Source organism: Leucopleurus acutus (genome assembly GCF_964270905.1).
Source record: "Leucopleurus acutus genome assembly, chromosome: 11".
Taxonomy (NCBI): domain Eukaryota; kingdom Metazoa; phylum Chordata; class Mammalia; order Artiodactyla; family Delphinidae; genus Leucopleurus; species Leucopleurus acutus.
Window position 1 is genome coordinate 45572962 of NC_139152.1, and position 25467 is coordinate 45598428.

At 38.9% G+C, this 25467-nt stretch overlaps 1 protein-coding gene across 3 annotated transcripts in view; it reads left to right on the forward strand.

Annotated features, from left to right (window-relative positions):
• RBMS2 (RNA binding motif single stranded interacting protein 2) overlaps positions 1–25467 on the forward strand; it is an 85997-nt gene that overhangs the window by 12197 nt on the left and 48333 nt on the right. The window contains exons 1-3 of one of the 3 annotated variants that reach the window (XM_082850139.1): positions 13657–13727; positions 13855–13922; positions 14810–14896. In XM_082850139.1, coding sequence (XP_082706265.1) covers positions 14831–14896 — 66 coding nt within the window. In that variant the 5' untranslated portion in view covers positions 13657–13727; positions 13855–13922; positions 14810–14830. Of the gene's footprint in view, positions 1–13656; positions 13728–13854; positions 13923–14809; positions 14897–25467 lie in introns of those variants that run through there. The other 2 variants (XM_082850140.1, XM_082850142.1) reach the window with 2 other exon arrangements.

The following is a 25467-nucleotide window of genomic DNA, read 5'->3' on the forward strand; positions in this document are numbered from 1 at the left end:
ACTTTTTGGTGTATAAATTTTACATTTGTTTTGTTAAATTTATTCCTATTTAATTCCTTTTGATATTATTATGAATGGAATTGTTTTCTTAATTTCATTTCAGTCTGTTTATTGCCAGTGTATAGAAATATAGTTGATTTCTGTATATTGATCTTGTATCCTGTGACCTCCCTGGACTCATTTACTAATTCTAGTAGTTTTATTGTGGGACTTTCTACATAGACTGTCATGTCTTGAATAAGGACAGTCTTATTTCTTCCTTTCCAATCTGGATTCCTTTAAGCTATTTGTTTTTGTTTTTGTTGTTTGTCTGCTTTTTCTTAGGGCATTGTCTAGAACTTCCAGCATAATGTTGAATAGAAATGGTGAGAGCAGACACCTTTGCCTTGTTCCTGATTTTACAGGGAATGCATTCAGCCTTTTAGTGTTAGGTATGAAGTTAACTGTAGGGTTTTTATAACTTTTTTTCTATCAAAATGAGGAAATTTCCTCCTATTATTAGCTAGGAGATTTTATCATGAATGAGTATCAGATTTTGTCAAATGCTAGTTCTGCATTTACTGAGATGATCATGGGGATTTTGCCTTTATTCTTTTAATATGCCAAATTACATTACTTGATTTTTGAACATTTAACCAGCCTTGGGTTCCTGGCACTAACTGCAGTTGATCATGGTGTTTACACCTTTTTTATATGTTCCTGAATTCAGTTTGCTAATATTTTTTAAAATAAATTTAGTTATTTAATTTATTTATTTTTGGCTCTATTGGGTCTTTGTTGCTGCGCGTGGGCTTTCTCTAGTTGCGGTGAGTGGGCTTCTCATTGCTGTGGCTTCTCTAGTTGCGGAGCATGGGCTCTAGGCATGTGGGCTTCAGTAGTTGTAGCATGTGGGCTCGGTAGTTGTGGCTTGCGGACTCTAGAGCACAGTCTCAGTAGTTGAGGCACAAGGGCTTAGTTGTTCCGCGGCATGTGGGATCTTCCTGGACTAGGGCTCGAACCTGTGTCCCCTGCATTGGCAGGTGGATTCTTAACCACTGCGCCACCAGGGAAGTCCCTTGGTTTGCTAATAATTTTGTTGAGGTTTTTTACATCTACATTCATAAGGGATATTTGTATATAGTTTTTTTTCCTTATGATACCCAATCAGATTTTAACCTAATGATTTTTAATAACCTTTGATAATCATTACCCAAATGAACTGTTTCACTAGGGGTTGCAAAGTGGTGCTATTCTATCATTCCTTATTTATTATTTTAAATTCTTCTATAAATAAGGACTTTGCTTTGTCAACTATTTGGTCATTCAGGGATACAGTTCATATAGAAAAGGTAGGCTGTATATTTGATCTGTTTCTCTTTATTTGCTAAGTTATAGAATAATAAGTTGGTTCTGTAATATCCTCCAAAGGTTATCAGAGTTTTAAAAATTATTATGATTTTGAACAACTATGATATGTTTATATTCTTTGCAGTTGTTATTCTTTTTGATGCTCAAATGTCCCATCTCTGGACAGTGGAAGTCCCCTCAAGTTGACTCTTGAATTCTTTGACACAACCCCAAGTAGTTTTGTTTTGTTTTTTTGATGGTTGACAGATCTTTTATTAACAGTCGAAAGACTTCACACTTGTTACAATAGGAGAATAAGTGTTTCTTTAATGAATAATTAAATGAAAACTACCTAGGACCTTATAGGATTTTTAATGTGTACTAGGTTTGATGCATATCTTAGAAGATAGGACTAGCTTGCTGGAATCATGAGGGTATGACCGAAAATTAGGAACAGTAATTTATAAAACATTCACCTAGATGCACCAGAGGGCAGACAGCAGAAGCAAGAAGAACTACAATCCTGCAGCCTGTGGATCAAAAACCACATTCACGGAAAGATAGACAAGATGAAAATTCAGAGGGCTATGTACCAGATGAAGGAACAAGATAAAATCCCAGAAAAACAACTAAATGAAGTGGAGATAGGCAACCTTCCAGAAAAAGAATTCAGAATAATGATAGTGAAGATGATCCCGGACCTCGGAAAAAGGATGGAGGCAAAGATTGAGAAGATGCAATAAATGTTTAACAAAGACCTAGAAGAATTAAAGAACAAACAAACAGAGATGAACAATACAATAACTGACATGAAAACTACACTAGAAGGGATCAATAGCAGAATAACTGAGGCAGAAGAATGGATAAGTGACCTGGAAGACAGAATGGTGGAATTCACTGCTACAGAACAGAATAAAGAAAAAAGAATGAAAAGAAATGAAGACAGCCTAAGAGATCTCGGGGACAACATTAAACACACTAACATTCACATTATAGGGGTCCCAGAAGGAGAGAGAGAAAGGACGGACCTGAGAAAATATTTGAAGAGATTATAGTTGAAAATTTCCCTAACATGGGAAAGGAAATAGCCACCCAAGTCCAGGAAGCACAGCGAGTCCCATACAGGATAAACCCAAGGAGAAACACACCGAGACACATAGTAATCAAATTGGTAAAAATTAAAGACAAAGAAAATTTATTGAAAGCAGCAAGGGAAAAACGACAAATAACATACAAGGGAACTCCCATAAAGTTAACAGCTGATTTCTCAGCAGAAACTCTACAAGCCAGAAAGGAGTGGCATGATATACTTAAAGTGATGAAAGGGAAGAACCTACAACCAAGATTACTCTACCTGGCAAGGATCTCATTCATATTCAATGGAGAAATCAAAAGCTTTACAGACAAACAAAAGCTAAGAGAATTCAGCACCACCAAACCAGCTCTACAACAAATGCTAAAGGAACTTCTCTAACTGGGAAACACAAGAGAAGAAAAGGACCTACAAAACCAAACCCAAAACAATTAAGAAAATGGTAATAGGAACATACATATTGATAATTACCTTAAACATAAATGGCTTAAATGCTCCAACCAAAAGACACAGTTGCTGAATGGATACAAAAACAAGACCCATATTTATGCTGTCTACAGGAGACCCACTTCAGACTTAGGGACACATACAGACTGAAAGTGAGAGGATGGAAAAAGATATTCCATGCAAATGGAAATCAAAAGAAAGCTGATTTTATCATATCAGATAAAATAGACTTTAAAATAAAGACTGTTACAAGAGACAAGGAAGGACACTACATAATGATCAAGGGATCAATCCAAGAAGAAGATGTAACAATTATAAATATATGTGCACCCAACATAGGAGTACCTCAATACATAAGGCAACTGCTAACAGCTATAAAAGAGGAAATCGACAGTAACACAATAATAGCGGGGGACTTTAACACCTCACTTACACCAATGGACAGATCATCCAAAATGAAAATAAATACGGAAACAGAAGCTTTAAATGATACAATAGACCAGATAGGTTTAATTGATATTTATAGGACATTCCATCCAAAAACAGCAGATTACACTTTCTTCTCAAGTGTGCACGGAACATTCTCCAGGATAGATCACATCTTGGTTCACAAATCAAGCCTCAGTAAATTTAAGAAAATTGAAATCATATCAAGCATCTTTTCTGACCACAATGCTATGAGATTAGAAATCAGTTACAGGGAAAAAAACGTAAAAAACACAAACACATGAAGGCTAAACAATACGTTACTAAATAACCAAGAGATCACTGAAGAAATCAAAGAGGAAATCAAAAAATACCTAGAGACAAATGACAATGAAAACACAATGATCCAAAACCTATGGGATGGGCTTCCCTGGTGGCGCAGTGGTTGAACGTCCACCTGCTGATGCAGGGACACGGGTTCGTGCCCCGGTCCGGGAAGATCCCACATGCCGTGGAGCAGCTGGGCCCATGAGCCATGGCCGCTGAGCCTGCACGTCCGGAGCCTATGCTCCACAACGGGAGAGGCCACAACAGTGAGAGGCCCGCGTACCGCAAAAAAACAAAACAAAACAAAACAAAACCTATGGGATACAGCAAAAACAGTTCTAAGAGGGAAGTTTATAGCTATACAAGCCTACCTCAAGAAACAAGAAAAATCTCAAATAAATAATCTAACCTTACACCTAAAGGAACTAGAGAAAGAAGAACAAACAAAACCTAAGGTTAGCAGAAAGAAAGAAATCATAAAGATCAGAGCAGAAATAAATGAAATAGAAGCAAAGAAAGCAATAGCAAAGATCAATAAAACTAAAAGCTGGTTCTTTGAGAAGATAAACAAGATTGATAAACCATTAGCCAGACTCATCAAGAAAAAGAGGGAGAGGACTCAAATCAATAAAATTAGAAATGAAAAAGGAGAAGTTACAACAGACACCGCAAAAATACAAAGCATCCTAAGAGACTACTACAAGCAGCTCTATGCCAATTAAATGGACAACTGGAAGAAATGGACAAATTCTTAGAAAGGTATAAGCTTCCAAGACTGAACCAGGAAGAAATAGAAAGTATGAACAGACCAATCACAAGTAATGAAATTGAAACTGTGATTAAAAATCTTCCAACAAAAGTCCAGGACCAGATGACTTCACAGGTGAATTCTATCAAACATTTAGAGAAGAGCTAACACCCATCCTTCTCAAACTCTTCCAAAAAATTGCAGAGGAAGGAACACTCCCAAACTCATTCTATGAGGCCACCATCACCCTGATACCAAAACCAGACAAAGATACTACAAAAAAACAAAATTACAGACCAATATCACTGATGAATATATGCAAAATCCTCAGCATGCAAAAATCCTCAGCAAAATACTAGCAAACAGAATCCAACAGCACATTAAAAGGGTCATACACCATGATCAAGTGGGATTTATCCCAGGGATGCAAGGATTCTTCAGTATACGCAAATCATCAGTGTGATACACCATATTAACAAATTGAAGAATAAAAACCATATGATCATCTCAATAGATGCAGAAAAAGCTTTTGACAAAATTTGACACCCATTTAGGATAAAAATTCTCCAGAAAGTGGGCATAGAGGGAACCTACCTCAACATAATAAAGGCCATACATGACAAACCCACAGCAAACAATGGTGAAAAACTGAAAGCATTTCCTCTAAGATCAGGAACAAGACAAGGATGTCCGCTCTCACCACTATTATTCAACTTAGTTTTGGAAGTCCTAGCCATGGCAATCAGAGAAGAAAAAGAAATAAAAAGAATACAAATTGGAAAAGAAGAAGTAAAATTGTCACTGTTTGCAGATGACATGATACTATACATAGAGAATCCTAAAAATGCCACCAGAAAACTACTAGAGCTAATCAATGAATTTGGTAAAGTTGCAGGATACAAAATTAATGCACAGAAATCTCTTGCATTCCTATACACTAATGATGAAAAATCTGAAAGAGAAATTAAGGAAACACTTCCATTTACCATTGCAACAAAAAGAATAAAATACCTAGGAATAAACCTACCTAGGGAGACAAAAAACCTGTATGCAGAAAACTATAAGACACTGATGAAAGAAATTAAAGATGATACCAACAGATGGAGAGATATACCATGTTCTTGGATTGGAAGAATCAATATTGTGAAAATGACTATACTACTCAAAGCAATCTACAGATTCAATGCAATCCCTATTGAATTACCAATGGCATTTTTTACGGAACTGGAACAAAAAATCTTAAAATTTGTATGGAGACACAAAAGACCCCGAATAGCCAAAGCAGTCTTGAGGGGAAAAAATGGAGCTGGAGGAATCAGACTCCCTGACTTCAGACTATACTACAAAGCTACAGTAATCAAGAGAATATGGTACTGGCACAAAAACAGAAACATAGATCAATGGAACAAGATAGAAAGCCCAGAGATAAACCCACGCACCTATGGTCAACTAATCTATGACAAAGGAGGCAAGGATATACAATGGAGAAAAGACAGTCTCTTCAATAAGTGGTGCTGGGGGGCTTCTCTGGTGGTGCAGTGGTTGAGATGCAGGGGACACGGGTTTGTGCCCCGGTCCAGGAAGATCCCACATGCCGCGGAGCGGCTGGGCCCGTGAGCCATGGCCGCTGAGCCTGTGTGTCCGGAGCCTGTGCTCTGCAACGAGAGAGGCCACAACAGTGGGAGGCCCGCGTACTGCAAAAAAAAAAAAAAATGGTGCTGGGAAAACTGGACAGCTACGTGTAAAAGAATGAAATTAGAACACTCCCTAACGCCATACACAAAAATAAACTCAAAATGGGTTAGAGACCTAAATGTAAGACCGGACACTATAAAACTCTTAGAGGAAAACATAGGAAGAACACTCTTTGACATAAATCACAGCAAGATCTTTTTTGATCCACCTCCTAGAGTAATGGAAATAAAAACCAAAATAAACAAATGAGACCTAATGAAACTTAAAAGCTTTTACACAGCAAAGGAAACCATAAGCAAGATGAAAAGACAACCCTCAGAATGGGAGAAAATATTTGCAAACGAATCAACGGACAAAGGATTAATCTCCAAAATATATAAACAACTCATGAAGCTCAATATTAAAGAAACAAACAACCCAATCCAAAAATGGGCACAAGACCTAAATAGACATTTCTCCAAAGAAGACATACAGATGGCCAAGAAGCACTTGAAAAGCTGCTCAACATCACTAATTATTAGAGAAATGCAAATCAAAACTACAATGAGGTATCACCTCACACCAGTTAGAATGGACATCATCAGAAAATCTACAGACAACAAATGCTGGAGAGGGTGTGGAGAAAAGGGAATCCTCTTGCACTGTTGGTGGGAATGTAAATTGATACAGCCACTATGGAGAACAGTATGGAGGTTCCTTAAAAAACTAAAAATAGAACTACCAAATGATCCAGCAATCACACTACTGGGCATATACCCCAAGAAAACCATAATTCAAAAAGACACATGCACCCCAGTGTTCACTGCAGCACTATTTACAATAGCCAGGTCATGGAAGCAACCTAATGCCCATCGACAGACAAATGGATAAAGAAGATGTGGTACATATATACAATGGAATATTACTCATCCATAAAAAGGAACAAAATTGGGTCATTTGTTGAGCCGTGGATGGATCTAGAGACTGTCATACAGAGTGAAGTAAGTCAGAAAGAGAAAAACAAATATCGTATATTAACGCGTATATGTGGAACCTAGAAAAATGGTACAGATGAACTGGTTTGCAGGGCAGAAGTTGAGACACAGATGTAGAGGACAATTGTATGGACACCAAGGTGGGAAAGCCGCGGGGGGGTGGGGATGGTGGTGTGATGAATTGGGCGATTGGAATTGACATGTATACACTGATGTGTATAAAATGGATGAGTAATAAGAACCTGCTGTATTAAAATAAATAAATAAACAAACATTCACCTAATAGCTTTCCTAAACATTAGTTCCCCTGAAATTAAATCAGGATATAAAATTTCTGTTTATACCCAGTTTTAGATATGATTCATAACAGATGTTAATTTTATAATTTTTTTTTTTTTGCGGTACACGGGCCTCTCACTGTTGCGGCCTCTCCCGTTGCAGAGCACAGGTTCCGGACGTGCAGGCTCCGGATGCGCAGGCTCAGTGGCCATGGCTCACGGGCCTAGCCGCTCTGCGGCATGTGGGATCTTCCCGGACCGGAGCACGAACCTGTGTACCTTGCATCGGCAGGCAGACTCTCAACCACTGTGCCACCAGGGAAGCCCTAATTTTATAATTTTGATGCTACCTTTTTTTTTTTTTTTTTTGCTCTACGCGGGCCTCTCACTGCTGTGGCCTCTCCCGCTGCGGAGCACAGGCTCTGGACGCGCAGGGTCAGCGGCCATGGCTCACGGGCCCAGCCGCTCCGCGGCATGTGGGATCTTCCCGCACCGGGGCACGAACCCGCGTCCCCTGCATCGGCAGGCGGACTCTCAACCACTGCGCCACCAGGGAAGCTCCTGATGCTACCTTTTTAAAGGTACTCAATAAAAATTCAAATCTCATTTTTTAAGATTACGAATTTAAAGTGTGCAGTAAAACAACCCCAGTATTCTTTGATAGCTTCCTTGCTTACTGGTCTGGATATGCATTGTACATATTGTTTTCTCTTATTTTTGCCATTATATCTTTGGAATATATTCCTAGAAGTAGAACTGTTAGGTTGAAGGGTAAAATGATATGTAATTTTGCTAAATAGTGCAAAAGGAGTTATGCTATTCTCTATTTCCACGAACAATATATGACAGCCTTTTTACTACAGTCTCTCCCACTTGTTTGACTACTCAGTTTGTTGTCAAGCTTTTGGATTTTTGCCAGTCTGGTAGGTGAGAAATGGTATCTCCAAGTAATTTTAATTTTAACATATTTTTCTGTTCAACAACACATTTCAATAAGTTAATGATAGTGAGTCCACATTAACATATAAAGAAAGACATTTGCCATTAGGCATCTAAAATTTTATGAGTTGGCTCTGATTCTCAAGCTGAAAGTTATTTACTTAGATTTGCGGTAAGGAATAAGATGGATTTGTTTAGACAACTATTATGTTAATAAAATATTCAATAAAAAAAAGATGGATTTGTTATACTCAACATGGCATAGTAAATATCAACTGTGGTCTCACACTTGGAAAATGCTTTGTAATCAATAAAGTACTTTTACAGTCATTATCTAATTTGACTGTCATGATTATCCCTGAGAAATAGAACAGATACTATGCCCATTTTGTAGAAGGGGAAACTGATGTTTTAAAAGATTGAGATTTTCCAATTTAACACAGCAAATGATAGAGCTGGGTTTAAATTTCAAAGTTCTGATCTACTTACAAATTCTGTGCTTTCTCTTCCTGGTATTTGCTAAAGGGTGCATGACCTATATTATCCAGGCGGTGGCAGTGTTCTCTTAATGTTCATTGAGATTCACTTTCCCATTGGAGATACTTAAAAGAAATTGGGGCTTCCCTGGTGGTGCAGTGGTTGAGAGTCCGCCTGCCCATGCAGGGGACCCGGGTTCGTGCCCCGGTCGGGGAAGATCCCACATGCCGCGGAGTGGCTGGGTCTGTGAGCCATGGCCGCTGAGCCTGCGCGTGCGGAGCCCGTGCTCCACAACGGGAGAGGCCACAACAGTGAGAGGCCCGCGTACTGCAAAAAAAAAAAAAAAAAAGAATAGGCCAAAGTATTAGGCATCACTGCTTTAACACTTAAGATAAAAAGCTGATTTGAGGAAAATGGTTGAACTTTCACCTCTGAAATCCTAGGATTATTTCTTTATTATTTCTGACCCCGAAAGATATATATCAGAATTCTAAATTTTACAGTCAAATCAGATTAGTATGGGAACAATGTTGAATTGAGACAGAAAGTCTGGATTCTGGTTTCAGATATTTGACCCCATGACCTTATGCAAGTGAGTTTACCTTTCGGGTTTTTTTATTTTCAATCTGAAAATAAGAGAGGACAAAGGAAAGGAACTATCCAATTCATCAGTATTCTGACTCATTATCATCTCCACAGTCTCACCCTTCTTGCAGTGTTAGATTTAACCATATGAAATTACCAGTATTTGACTATTTGAAAAGATTTATATTTAACCTACATAACCAGCCATTTCATTTGGTTCTAATTGTTCAGTTCAGTTGTGGACGCTTATGGGGATCATCTGAGCTATTTATTTTAGGGATAGCTGAAGGCAAACAAAATTAATGTCTCAAGTGTAAAGGAAACATACATTTGGAGACTATAATATTACCCATCAATGCAGTCCATTCTGGGTATGCATAGAAACCAGTCTAGTCTTTTCTTTCTACATTATACTAATTTTCTGGTCCAGTGATTCTAGAAGATTTGATTCCTGTATTTCTTTAGTGTCTGGCAAAGGAAAAGTCTACTTGAAAATTTTGTTAGGATATTCTCTGTAGTAAGTTTTGGCCAGAAATATCTGTTGTTATAGAAGAGGAGAATATACTATTAGCACTGATATCCAGGGTATGAGATAAATAATTCTTCAGAGTTGCCTGTCTTTTCCCCTGTTTTCCAATGAGTTAAGTCAAGGAGTCGAGAGGCCAAACTTTCCCACTTTCTAGTTTTAGACCAATTTTGTCATTCCATCCTACATTCGAAGGGGACAGGGCTAAGCTTTTCTAGTTGTTTGATTCAGATCCTTAAATTTTCCTACTTAAGGAAGCTGATGTGTTAAACTTTTTTTTTTTTACTTCTTCTTAAGGCATTACCTCATCTCTTTACCATTAAATAAATTGAACTTTTTGGTTTTTTTTCATGACCTAGACTTTTGGGCACAAAAGTTAATCAGTGGGAGGAAAGATAATCCACAGAGAATATATATATATATATATATATAACTTATATTTATATAAATATAAATTTATATTATATATTTATTTGAAATATATATATGTATATTTTTTGGCCACGATCTTAGTTCCCTGACCAGGGATCAAACCCGCACGCCCTGCAGTGGGAGCGCGGAGTCTTAACCGCTGGACTGCCAGGGAAATCCCCACAGAGAATATGAATAGCTGGGGAAAAAAAAACCCTTGGCCCTAATATATTTATTCAGGTCTCTGAACCATATTCAGAGCTCCACTAACAAACCTGGTCCTGTCTCACTGCTGGCAGACACATGTGCTACATCAGCCTGGTTCTAGTCCTATAGTTAGGGTCTGGCATATCTGCAGGTAATACATTCCTTGAGTTCTCCACTCTGATGTGGAGGGCCCAATAGTTGCATGCAGTCATCTTTCAACGTACAAGTCAGGGTTGATCTGACCCCAACTGCTCTGTACCTGAGACACATACTTAAAAGTGTTGTTTTGTTACCAAGTCCAAGCTCGTGCTGCTTGCCAAAGGACAGGCCAGTAAACTGAGAGACAAGTTGTTGGGGCAAGGAATAGTGACTTTATTTGGAAAGACAGCAGACCGAGAAGTGGTGGACTAGTGTCCTAAAGAACCATCTTACCCAAGTTGGAATTTAGGCTTCTTTTTTACTAAAAGGGGAGGGGGTGTGGTTGGTTGCTGCAAACTTCTTCGTGGCAGAATCCTTTGTTCTTGCATCTGTCCAGGTAGGTCAGGTCATATTGTTCCTGTAAACCTCCAACATGACAAATGTTATTCTCTGTTCTGCAACTTTTTATCTCTGTAGGAATGGAAAAGTTTTATGCCTTTAAAGGTCAGAGCCTTGAGAATGGGCTATCGTGTATATTTCAGGCTATAGGCAACATTCTTAACTTGTAGCAAAAGCAATAGAATACAAAGGTTAAAGTAAAAGGAACAGGTCCAACATGGAGTCAGATTTGTTCTTCCCTGTTACAGTTTTTCTGGAGAAATCACAAACCAGTCTATATTGAATCTGAGGTATAAATGTCTCCGTCCAAGAGATGTTCCAAATAACTTATTTTACTTTTTCCCCTCAAAACAACTTTTGGGTGCTGGGCTCAAGAGAACCAAGAATTTGAGAGGCATTGACTAAATCTGGAAAAATGTAAGCAATATAACGGGCAAAGCAGATGGGGTTGGTGATCAAAGGAAACACACTGGAAGAAATAGGATTCTTCCTCTTCTTATATACTTCCTGAATATAACCACAGAACTCCATTACCTTCTCTGTCACTTCCACAAGATTCCATCACCTCCTTTAAAAATATACTTACCATAGTAAGGGTTGTAGTTTCCAGTCCTGTTGGTGCTCTTTGACATAATTGACCTTTGGCATCAGTTCACCAATCTGGGTCATTTTACTTTTATGGCCCTAAACTTATAATCAGAGTATAAACATACAGGTTTTTGTATTAGTAAATACATATGGAATTTATTTATATAGAATTTATAAAATAGAATTTATTTAATTGGATCTTTTTTTTTAAAATAAATTTATTTATTTATTTATGGCTGCGTTGGGTCTTTGTTGCTGCGCGCGGGCTTTCTCTAGTTGCGGCGAGCGGGGGCTACTCTTCGTTGTGGTGCGCGGGCTTCTCATTGCAGTGGCTTCTCTTGTTGTGGGGCACGGGCTCTAGGCATGAGAGCTTCAGTAGTTGTGGCATGTGGGCTCAGTAGTTGTGCCTCGCGGGCTCTAGAGTGCAGGCTCAGTAGTTGTGGCACGCGAGCTTAGTTGCTGCACGGCATGTGGGATCTTCCCGGACCAGGGCTCGAACTCATGTCCTCTGCATTGGCAGGCGAATTCTTAACCACTGCGCCACCAGGGAAGTCCCAATTGGATCGTTCTTTATCTCCCTTCTGATACTTTCTACTTTTTCTAGATCTATTTCAATTTCTTAGAGTAGTAGGACTCTAGAGAAATGGGAGCTGGGATGTCTTGTCTAGTGTACTTTGATTCTGTACTATTTTGTTTCCTTTTTTTCCTAGAGATAAGAGATGATCCACCAATTTCCAAGAGATTGGGAGTTATGAAAAGAATTTACAAATAATCGGATTGTTTGCTTCTAGAAGGCAGAGAAATGAAATTGGATTGGGTGATTTCTGAAATTTCTTATTCAGTATTTTCACTTATATAGTTTCGCCTGCCTAGTCCTAGTATGATCTTTTGAATGTAACTAAGATACTAGTTTTTGGAAATGTTCACTTCAGATCATAAAATCTGGGTTATACAATACCCAGAGGGATACACTGGGAGACAGTAGGGTAATTAATCAAAATGGAGCTAACATCTGTTGAATGTGTACCAAGTGCCAGATACCTGCCTAAGGGCTTTATATACATTGCCTTATTTCATTTCACTACAATTTAGGAAGCAGAGACTATTTATTTTGTATATTTTACAGAGGAGAGAAGGTTCAGACATGAGGTAATTCTCCCAGTGTCACTCAGCTTGTGAGTGACAGGACCAAATCAGAACTTAGATTTGATTCCAAAGGCAAATGAAGTAGGTATTATCTCCATTTTGGAAATGAGTAAATTAGAGATGTTAAGTAACTTGGCCTAAAGTTACATAAACAGTAACTAACAGTGGTGTCAGAATTTGAACTCATGTCTGCTTCTCTCTAAAACTTACGGTTTTAACTATATTAAATTCTAAGATATCATTGAGCGTTAAGGAATACAGTAAGAGAACACAACACGTTGAGAATATTAGAAGTTTTAAAAAATTAAATTAGGTTGACTGCTATTATAAATCCCATTATAAATCAGGCCTTAAAAATGAAGGGTTTTTACCACATTGTTAGGCTTAGGGAGAAGACATCAACCAAGGACCTAAATGGCAATGATAACTTGGCATATCATGAATGAGAATCTCTGAGGGCAGAAAAGGGACTTTAAAAAAATATGGTATCACTGAGAGATGCCTTTATTGATTTATTGACTGCATTTGGCTGCTGTGCTTCCAATCTCAGTTGCAGTTCCCACATTGAGGCTGTTCCCACCCTTCCTGTGTCCCTTGAGCTGAGCAGGAACTTCCTGTCCTATTGGAAATGAAAGTTAGAGATTGGGGGTATGGTATGTGTGTATTTACTCTGCAGACTGTTGGTACTGTCTGTCCCATTATTATAGCAAAAAAGGTGACAGGAAAACTAGAATAGAGACTGGGACTTCATTTAAGGGACGGTTTGGGCTTAATGTTTTTTGTGGCAAAGCAGACAGGGTTAATTTATTATTTAGAATATCCACTATGGCTGTGAGGGGGCCTTAAGAAGTGATTTGAAGGCTTTCATTCTATATCCCTGTTCTACTTCGACTAGATTGGTAAATTACTGGGTATCATTCTTAAATTTTTGTTTTCCAACAAGTTTCTTTTATTGTTAAGGTACCTTCTACAGGACATTCCTTTGAAAGTATTAGAGGTGAGTGTTGCAACTGTGTTCAATTCTTGACTCTAAATTAATGTTCTTCTTTCCTAAGAACTTTGTATTTTTCTTCTCTGTGAAGCATATGTTTTTAAAATAGTTATTTATTTATTTTTTTCTACAGTTCACAGACAGCTTGAAGCAGACATCCCAACTCTGTGAACTTCAGCTTGGGCATAAATTTCAGGTTGGGTGAGTAACTAATTGTTCAGCTTCATAGACCTTGAAGACTAGGAAATAGTGGGATAAAGATTCAAATAAGATAGCTTACAATTGAAGAAATCACTAGGCAATTATATCTCAATAAAGCTGGGGGAAAGAAAAAAGAAAGCACTAGGCACCAAGTTTCATGACATAGTCCAGTTTGAAAATTCCTTCTCAAGTATTAAGTCATAGCTGGGAGAATCTGAAAAGGATTAAGATCAGCATAACCTAAGAGGAGTAAAACTGTCCAAGGATCTGAAACTAGTTATTTCCCATCCTCTGTTTTGCTTGTTTCTGCTCTTTGGTGAGCTCTTCTGTTTGTTCTTTCTTTGTGTGTTAAGGTCACTCTAAATATAAAGTGGGGGGTAAGTCCTGAGCTCACCTCACATATTCTTTTTCAGTACTGTGATTTTCTTCACATGTTCTCCAAAGCAGTGTCCCAGTGGCCCCTTTAAAATCAAGATTGGAATCTTCTTATAGCTGAGATCTAAGGAGAAAATACCCTCAGTTTTTCATGGGAATCTGAACTTGTTCGTATAGGAAAGGTGATGGAGTTGAAAGGGGTAGACTTAAGAACTTTTCTTTTGCTTTAACTGCTAAGCCTGTGGGGGAAAACAAAAAACTAAAAAACCAAAAAAACATCTTGGGCATTAGGACCCAGTGGAAGAGCCTCACTCAGACTCGGGGTTAAGTTCTATCAGTGACGTAAACAAGCAGCCCTAGCTCATTCTTTACTCCCCCCTCCTTCTCTCCCCCTTTCTCCTCCCCCTCCTTTCTCCCTCTCCCTTCTCTTCCTCCCTCCCTCCTTCCCTCCCTCTCCCTCTCTCTCTTTCCTCTCCCTTTCCCTCTCCTTCTTCCCCTCTTCTGTCTCTTAGCTTCCTAACATTAAAGAGAAAATGCTGCTATCAGTGACTTCCAGGCCTGGGATTTCGACTTTTGGCTATAACAAAAACAACAAGAAGGTAGGGAAAAGTGCTTTTTTGGAATCCAGCTACTTCCTTTTCTGGGGATCGGGAGTGCCCTTGGCTTTAACATTCTCCTTAAGAGGGGAACGGGATTCCTCTCCTCTCACCGCCTCTCTTTTTCCATCACTTTTTTTGGCATCTTTTCTCACCTGGTTCTGAAGTTTTAGGAATTTATAGTCCCTGATGTGAGGCCTGAAGGCAGTGGAATTAAAAACAAATTAAGCTTTGCAAGTTTGTATCTTTGTGAAAGGAAGTTAGTTTGACTTCCTGCTGATGTATCCAATTTTCACAGGGAAAATATGTCACCTCAAACCCTGGCCCCCAGCCTACCACCTCCAAGGTTATTTTGTCATTTTGATTAACTGTTTGCATTCTCCTCCCAGCCCACCTTCCTTCCTACCATTCCTCCAGCATTATCAGGTAGCTGAATACAGTCAGTGAAATCACAACAGCTTCATCTGAGGACTGAGTCTACTCTTCTAGCTTTGATAAAGACCCTACCCCACCCAGCCTGTAGGGAAGGAGTTTTAAGAGAAGACGTACCTTGGGAATTAAGGCAGAAAGTTCTGTGATTCTTTGGGGTCTGCTGCTGAGCTGGGCCTTTCTGCTCTGCAGATAGCCAGGCTCAGCAGAGATATCTGGAGTCTATGCTTGGGCACAGGGGCAGTCTGGGGAGAGGTGTACAGGCATCCCCACAGTTGCCAGGGAATATCTTGGGCAGTTTCTTGGCATTTCAGTGCACACTGTGCTGATTAGGAGGAACTGTATGCTGTAGCAGAAAGACCATTTACTCCGTCTCTTGATTTTATAGCTGTTCTTTTTTTTTTTTTTTTTTTGCGGTACGCGGACCTCTCACTGTTGTGGCCTCTCCCGTTGCGGAGCACAGGCTCCGGACGCACAGGCTCAGCGGCCATGGCTCATGGGCCCAGCCGCTCCGCGGCATGTGGGATCTTCCCGGACCGGGGCACGAACCCGTGTCCCCTGCATCGGCAGGCAGACTCTCAACCACTGCGCCACCAGGGAAGCCCTATAGCTGTTCTTTGAAGAAAAAAGGTGCCTTAGACATTTAAGGATCTTTTGCTCATTTGATGGATTGTTGGGCAGTGGGTAAGAATTCCTGATGCTTTCTTATACACCTAGGGAGACTGTTATAGGTGAACAAAGTATCTGATCAAGGCATTGGTAAATGTTTAGACCCTAAACACCTAGTGTTAGTTTATGGGTGTTAGTTTATGGGCGTTAGTTTATGGGTGTTAGTTTATGGGTGTTAGTTTATGTGGTATTCATTCTGTTACATCCTTAAGAAATATGGGTTCATATTTGTTATCAATTTTATATGTACAGACACACACACATAAATCAATATGATTTTGATAGATATCTAATCTGTCTTTATTCTTTTCATATCTTGTATAGTACTGTATGAAATCTCCTTCCTAATTTTTTCCCTCCAAGTCTATCAGGTTACCCATTAAAATACAGTAAAATGAATTCCAGAAATTGGTTTTTTCCCTATTAGCGGCTTCATGTATTTGATGCTATCTAAAGTATTCTCTTTTCTTAGCTCTCCACTCCCTTTCCTGCTTGTTGTATAGGAAACATTTAACCAGCTTCTAAATCTAGGATAGTGTAGGGGACAAGAGGTATGATTGCGGACTGGGATTCAAATCTCATATCTCTTTCTGATAACTTGTAAGGTTTGAGAAACACATTAGGAAACCTGGGGTAAGGGTAGATACATACTTGCTAGTGTATTTGTCAAGTATTCTTTGAGTTCTTACAGGTCACTGCTATGATGACATCACTTTGTGACTATATCGATGACTCCTTGTGTGTATATATAGGTTTGTGGGTGTTGGGTATATTTAAACTAATTGATTACTACACTGCTCTTTGTCTTTTTGTTTATATGTATGGCCTAATGTGTTCATTCATTTTTTGGGAAGAATGTTTCGAGTGAATTTGCTCATGTAATTTGTCCATTTTTATACTGAAAATTAAATTTTTAAAATAACTTATTAGTTTATAGTAATAAATGTAAGACATGTCTATTTTTAAAATTTAAGCATAAAGAGGCATATAAAATAAAAAGTCAGGTCTTCCCTTCATGTCCTGAAGTTCCTTACCTAAATCCCACTCCTTAAGGGAAATAACTAGTAGCAGTTTGCTCTATCTATTCTACCAGACTTTTTTCTATGACAAAGTAAAGTTTTAATTTTGACATTGGCTTATTTGCTCAGTTCCTCAAGTAGGACAAGTCTATGTAAAAAAGTTCTTAGACCTGTCTGGAACATTTAAAAAACTGAAATAAAAAACAAAATTCTTAACTTCTGAAAAAGTACACATAAATATGTGCTTTTATTGTCCATCATTTTGTTATACCAGAATCTGGAAATAATAGATTTGCAGAAATCTGCCTTCTTTAAGGAACATTTTTACATCATAATTTACTGTAGTCATCACTTCTGGTTGGTGGAATAAAAATAATTTCCAGTGAGCTCAGTTTGAAAAGACATTTGTACATTACTGTTGTGACTTCATTAGTTTTATTTACTTGTCTTTATTATTTATTTATTTATTTATGTCTGCATTGGGTCTTCGTTGCTGTGCGCAGGCTTTCTCTAGTTGCAGAGAGCAGGGGCTACTCTTGGTTGTGTGCACAAGCTTCTCACTGAGGTGGCTTCTCTTGTTGTGGAGCACGGACTCTAGGCCCGCGGGCTTAAATAGTTGTGGCACGTGGGCTCAGTAGTTGTGGCACACGGGTTTAGTTGCTCTGCGGCATGTGGGATCTTTCCGGACCAGGGCTTGAACCCGTGTCCCCTGCATTGACAGGCAGATTCTTAACCACTGCGCCACCAGGGAAGTCCTACTTGTCTTTAAAAAGTAGGATTGGGGCTTCCCTGGTTGTGCAGTGGTTGAGGGTCCGCCTGCCAATGCAGGGGACACGGGTTCGTGCCCCGGTCCGGGAAGATCCCACATGCTGCAGAGCGGCTAGGCCCGTGAGCCGTGGCCGCTGAGGCTGCGCGTCCGGAGCCTGTGCTCCGCAACGGGAGAGGCCACAACAGTGAGAGGCCCGCGTACCGCAAAAAAAAAAAAAATAAAATAATAAAAATAAAAAGTAGGATTGTCTGGGGACTTCCCTGGCAGTCCAGTGGTTAGGACTCGGCGCTTTCACTGCCATGGCCAGGGGTTCAGTCCCTGGTCAGGGAACTAAGATCCTGCAAGCCCTGCGATGTGGCAAGAAAGATAAGTAGGATTGTTTTATTTTGAAACATATTTGTATACTTTATCAGGGAAGTTGTTAACTGAGGAGCCCAGGACAGTTATCGTTTTCTTATTCTTTTTTGGCTGTTGTAAATATAGGCATACAATCAGCAAATATATAATGCCTGATAAAGGCACATTCTTTCTCAGGATGTAGTGTTGAATATCCTTTCCTTTCTTTGGAATTAAAATAGTCACAGAAGGGGGAAAATGTGGATTTCAAAGAGAGATTCTGCAAAATTATGGTACATGAAAAAAAACACATCTATTTTAATGGCCTTCAATTATTCTTTGTTCTTAAAAAAAAAAAAGATCAGAGTTCTAGGGTCTCAACACTTCCTTCAGCTTTTGAAAGAGTTGCCTCAGTAGAGAGATTTGAGTATAGGTGAGATTGAAAGAGGAAGTGTTTGGGACTAAAGGAATTTCAGACTTGTAAAGAACCTAACCACGCCTTCCCTGACATCATCTTCCTGGCATGTGTTATTATAAGTTAACTCCTCAGAGCATCAGCAACCATTCCCTTTGGAAAAAAAGAAAAGGGACTGTGTTTAACTTGGGATAATTTGCCTTCCCCAACCTATTTTGCATAAATTTCTATTTCTTCTTGATTTTAACATATTGAAGACCATATTGGGGCTGGGAGTTGTGGGGAGTAGAGGGAATGATGAGAGTAGAACTGACTGGTAGGCACTGCCAGACTTTCACTCTTTAAGAAGTTTGAGTTACCTGAAATTTTTGGAAGAATTTACTCAGGAGAGAAGAAAGTAGGAAGCAATACTAGAATTGTTTATACTTCTAACAGGGAGAGAGAATTTTTCTGTGTTTACTACATTTTCATCTAGTTTCCATCAAATCAAATTTAGTAGAACTTTTAAAGTCTAACATCTCTTGACTGGGGGCAGCTAATAGTTCTGTTATCAGTAATAAAGTTAACTCAGTTGGTTAAAGTTTAGTAGTAATGTCTTTCCATTGATTCCTCCTTTTTTTTTTTTTAGCTCTACTACACTAACTTATGCCCTCATTACCACAGCAATAAACATTCCGCATGATCTCCTTGTCTCCTATTTCTCCACTCCCTACCCCTTGACTCCAAGTAATTTTATACCTGCTACCAGAATAATCTTCCAACATTCCAGCAGTTTAGTGCTGAGCATTTCTTATATACAAACCTTTAATGGCTATGTATTACCTGCTAAACAAAGTCCAAATCCTTAGCCCAATACCCACTGTTTATCCAGCCTTTCCTTATCTTCCCCACCTCTCCTGTATGATTTCATCACATTGACTCTGCTCTAGCCAGTTGTGTTACCTGCAGTTCTCTGGATATAACCTTTGGTTGTCAGTTTACATTTCTCATCCCATAAGAAAATATGCTATATAATAAAACAGAAAAATATAGAAAAGAACAGGACAAAATAAAATATAGATTAGAATAGGAAGTCAGGGCCTTCCCTGGTGGTCCGGTGGTTAAGACTCTGTGTTTCCAATGCAGGGGATGTGGGTTCGATCCCTGATCGGGGAACTAAGATCCCACGTTCCACGTGGTACGGCCAAAAAAAAAAAAAAAAAGTCAGCTGGAATTAAAATGCAGATGTGCAAACCATAGAATTAATCCTGGAAGATGAAGGCTGATGAATAGTCATTGATTTTGTCAGTGTAGAGGTGGTTGGTGACTTTGACATGCAATTTCAGAGCGGGGGAGCAAAAGCAGGGTTGGAGTGGGTTGTTGAGTGAAAGAAGGTAAGGAAGTATAGTTGGTATATATAGACTAATCTTTTAAGAACTTTGATTAAGATGAAGAGCAGAACCCAATTTAAAAAATGGGCAAAAGGTCTGAATAGATATTTCTCCAGAGAAGATCTACAAATAGCCATGAAAAGATGTTCAGCATCATTAGCCATCAAGGAGTCAAAACCACAGTGAGATACCACTTCACACCCACAAGGATGGCTGTAATCAAAAACACAGATAATAATGTGTGGTGTAATTGGACCCTTATACACTGCTGATGGGAATATAAAATGGTGCAGCTGCTTTGAAAAACAGTTTGGCGGTTCCTTAAAAGGTTAAACACACTCCTAGGTATATACCCAAGAGAAATTAAAACATGTCCACACAAGAGCCTGTACATCATTGTTCATAGCAGCATTATTCATAATAGCCGAAAGGTGGAAACAACCCAAATATCCATCAGCTGATGAAAGGATAAATAAAATATTATATATACCCATACAATGGAATTTTGGAATTTTATTCAGTGATAAAAAGTAATAGAGGGACTTCCCTGGTGGCACAGTGGTTAAGAATCCGCCTGCCAATGCAGGGGACACGGGTTCGAGAAGATCCCACATGCTGTGGAGCAACTAAGCCCGTGCGCCACAACTACTGAGCCCGCATGCCACAACTACTGAAGCCTACAGGCTCTGCAACAGGAGAAGCCACTGCAATGAGAAGCCTGTGCACAGCAACGAAGAGTAGCCCTTGCTTGCCGCAACTAGAGAAAGCTCGCGCAGCAATGAAGACACAACACAGCCAAAAAAAAATAATAATAATAGAGTACTGATACTTTCTACAAAATGGATGAACCTTGAAAACATTATGTAGTGAAAGAAGCCACTCACAAAAGAACACATACATTTGACTCTTGAACAATGCGGGGCTTGGGAAAATCTATGTGTAAGCTATAGTCGATCATCCATATATACATGACTCCTCTATATCCATGGTTCTGCATCCTAGGATTCAACCAACAGCAGGTCTTGCTGTAGTGTAGTATTTACTATTGAAGAAAATCCACATATAAGTGGACCTGTGCAGTTCAAACCTGTGTTGGTCAAGGGTCAACTGTATTTGATGCTTCCATTTATATGAAATATCCAGAATAGGCAAATCCAGAGAGACAGAAAGCAGATTAGTAGTTGCCTAGGGATGGAGTAGGAGATGGTTAGGGGGGAAAAGAGGAGTGACTGGTAATGGGTATTGGGTTTCTTTCTGGGGTCATGAAAACGTTCTAAAATTGACTATGGTGATAGTTGCACAACTCTGTGATCCAAATACCATTGAAATTATACTTTAAATGGGTTAATTACATGGTATATAAATTATATCTCATAAAGTTGTTATTTTAAAAAGATAGGGAGCAGAGAAATGAGATAAAGCCTGAAAGGGGATGGTGGTAGTGTTGAGAGAATTTCCTTAAAGATGGGAGATATGGGAGCCAAAATGTAAAAAGAATCATGATGAGTAACTTGATACTTACTTTCCAAATATATATGTTCATATTCATATCCCTCCTACTCTCTGTTTCTTTTGTCATTGTGCCTCATGTAGTATTCAGCCTCTGATCCTTTTGTTGTTGTTGTTGCTTCCTTTTGGAATGGCCTTTCTGTTCATTTGTTCACTCTGCCCACATTTGTTAAATAGCTCCAGAATGCTAGGACCTGGGGCTAAGGCATGATGGTGGCCATTCAAGAGCTCACAGTCAAAACTGTCTTTCAAAACCCTAACTACGCTTTAGAAGTTCAGCTGAAATGTTACCTCTTCTATAAAGCTTCTCCTAATCCCTCTACCTCCTAACCCCAAAGGGGACTTTTTTTCTTAGCCTCCATAATATTTTGTACTTCATATGTGGTATTTATATAATTTTGCATTGTATTGGAATCATTTAGGTGATTGTCTTATCTTCATTGCTGTAGTGTAAACTCTGTAAAGGTAAAGACAGTGTTGTTCAGTTTGTTATCCTCTGAAACACCTGATATAGCATCTTAAGCCTATCTAGTAGATACTTAAAATATATATCCTAATAAATGTAATTAAACTAATGTTAGGCATTAGATTAAGAAAAGGAAAGCAGCATTTTGTTCTATACAGATTGTGAAATTTCGAAGGGGGTGGGAGGGAGGGATAAATTGGAAGATTGGGATTGACATATACACACCACTATATATAAAATAGATTACTAATAAGGACCTACTGTATAGCACAGGGAACTCTACTCGATACTGTGTAATGACCTGTATGGGAAAAGAATCTAAAAAAGAGTGGATATATGTATATGTATAACTGATTCACTTTGCTGTACACCTGAACCTAACACAACATTGTAAGTAAACTAGACTCTAATAAAAATTTTAAAATAAAATAAAGTTGTGAAATTTGGAGTTAGATCTGAATTTAAATATGGCTTTTGTCACTTATTAGATGTGTGACCTAGTTCCAAGTTTCTTAGGCTCTCTGACCTTGAGTTCTTCATCTTAAAGTACTGATATACTTTATTGGGTTATTTTTGAGGATTGGTAATATTTGTTAATATTTATAATCATATATCAGTATGTAAATAGACTGTTTTATCCAAAAAAAACCCTTTTTCTTGATGCCATTTCTTCCTCCACCTGCTGCCCAATTTCTCTTTTTCCCTTTATATAAACTATCTGAAAGTGTTGTTTATTCAAGAGTTATATACTTGCTGTCTCCAATTTATTTCCTTCCATTACTTTTTCTTTTATTATCTTTAATATATTATTTGATAATACAAAAGGTTACATGTAACTCTAAAGCATAATAATAAGAGGAACACCTGTAAACCCATCTTCCAACTCAAGAACTAGAATCATTGCTTGTAAATTGCATATATTCAGGAGTTTCTCCCCATCCCATCCCCTCCCTCCCTCCCTTCTAGAGGTAACCACTCTTTTAAATTTTATATTTATTATTCTATTGCTTTTTTAAAACATAGTTTAAAGTCATGTTTAATTTGCTTGTTTACATTGTTCTAAGTACTTTATGTATAATTATATATATCATTTAATCCTTATGACAATTTCATTATTATTTTCCCTGTTTCACAGATGAGAAAAAATGAACTACAGAGAGTTTAATAATCACGTTGTTAGTGAACGGCCCAGCTGGGATTTGAACCCACATAGTTTGGCTCCTAGTCTATGCTCTCAACCACTACTATATTGTCTTATTGCAATTAGACAAACAGTCTTCTGTTTGTTTCCATTCAGTATTACATCTTCATGATTAATTCATGTTGTGTATAGCTGTTTTATTCATTTTTTCATGTTGTATAATATTTCATTTTGTGAATATACCATAATTTATCCATTCTCCTGCCAATGAGCTTTTGGATTAATCCAGGTTTGTTTTTGCTATTCCTAACATTGATGCTCAGAATATTATCATTTATGTGGTACATTTGTGTAAGAATTTCTTTTGGGTTTATACCTAGGAGTGGTATTGTGCAGTATAGGTATGTGAATGTTCACTTTTAAGAGATAATGCTATGGAATTCCCTGGCGGACTGGTGGTTAGGACTCTGCACTTCCACTTTAGGGGGCACGGGTTGGATCCCTGGTTGGGAACTGAGATCCTGCATGCTGGACAGCATGGCCAAAAAAATTAATTAATTAAAAAAGAGATAATGCTAAATTGCTTTCTAACTATACCACATTTGTTTCCATCAACAGTGTAAAATTTACTGTAGACTCACATCCTCTCTACTTGTTGATAGTGTCATACCTCTCATTTTCTCCTAAACCTAATCCAGTTAGGCTTTTACTCCCACCACTCCACCAAAACTGCTCTTATGAAGGTCTGCAGTGACTTTCACGTTCTTCAGTGGTCAGTTCGTAGCCCTCATCTTACTTTTAATCTATTAATCTATTGTCAACACTTGACACGTTTGATCACACAATTCCTTGGAACACTTTCTTCGTTTGGTTTGCAGACCACCATACCCTCCTGTTCCTCTAGTATCTGTGGCCTTTCCTCTTCAGGCTCTTTTGCTGGTTCCTCCCAATTTTCCTGATCTCTAAACCTTGGAGATCCTCAGGACTCAGTCCTTGTTTCTTTTCTATCTACACTTCTTCCTTCATAATTTTATCTAGTCTCGTAGCTTTAAATATCACCCATATCTAATGGAAAATAGAAACCCTGCTGGATCCCATGTCTCCTGCCAGTTACTGTCCCATTTTTCTGATCCCTTTTATAATCCACCTTCTTGAAAAGTAGTTCCTACCTATAGAATCTCTACTTCATTACATCTTACTCTCTTTTACTTAGTATTTGGGGTTTTTTTAAAAAATAAATTTATTTATTTTTGGCTGCTTTGGGCCTTCGTTGCGGTGCGCGGGCTTCTCATTGCGATGGCTTCTCTTGTTGCAGAGCATGGGCTCTAGGCACGTGGGCTTCAGTAGTTGCGGCATGCAGGCTCAGTAGTTGTGGCTCCCGGCTCTAGAGCGCAGGCTCCGTAGTTGTGGCGCACGGGCAACTAAGCTCCACGTCATGTGAGATCTTCCAGGACCGGGGATCGAACCCGTGTCCCCTGCATCGGCAGGCGGACTCCCAACCACTGCGCCACCAGGGAAGCCCTCCATTTTTAAGTATACAGTATAATAGTGTTAAGTACGTTTACATTGTGCAACCAATCTCTAGTAGAACTCTTTTCATCTTGTGAAACTGAAAATCTACACCATTAAACAACTTCCCATTCTCCCCTCCCTGCAGCTTTTGGCAACCACTATTCTATGTTCTGTTTTTATTAATTCTCTAAGTACCTCATATAAGTGTAATCATACAGTATTTGTCTTTTTGTGATTGGCTTATATCACTTAGCATAATGTCCTCAAGGTTCATCCATGTTGTAACATATGTCAGAATTTCCTTGCTTTTTTTCCCTTTAATTATTATTTTATTTATTTATTTTTGGCTGCATTGGATCTTTGTTGCTGTGCATGGGCTTTCTCTAGTTGTGGTGAGCGGAGGCTACTCTTTCTTGCAATGCCGGGGCTTCTCATTGTGGTGGCTTCTCTTGTTGCGGAGCGTGGGCTCTAGGCTCGTGGGCTTCAGTAGTTGTGGCACATGGGCTCAGTAGTTGTGGCTTGCAGTCTCTAGAGCGCAGGCTCAGTTGTTGTGGCACACAGGCTTAGTTGCTCCGCGGCATGTGGGATCTTCCCGGACCAGGGCTCGAACCTGTGTCCCCTATATTGGCAGGCAGATTCTTAACCACTGCACCACCAGGGAAGCCCCAGAATTTCCTTGCTTGTTAAGGCTGAATAATATTACATTGAATGTATTTACTTCTTTTTTTTTTGGCCACACCACATGTCTTATGGGATCTTAGTTCCCCAACCAGGGATTGAACCGGGGTCCACGGCAGTGAAAGCCCGAGTCTTAACCACTGGACTGCCAGGGAATTCCCGCATTGAATGTATATACCACATTTTGTTTATCCATTCATCTGTGAGAGATACTTGAGTTGCTTCCATCTTTTGGCTGTTGTGAATAATGTTGCTATGAAC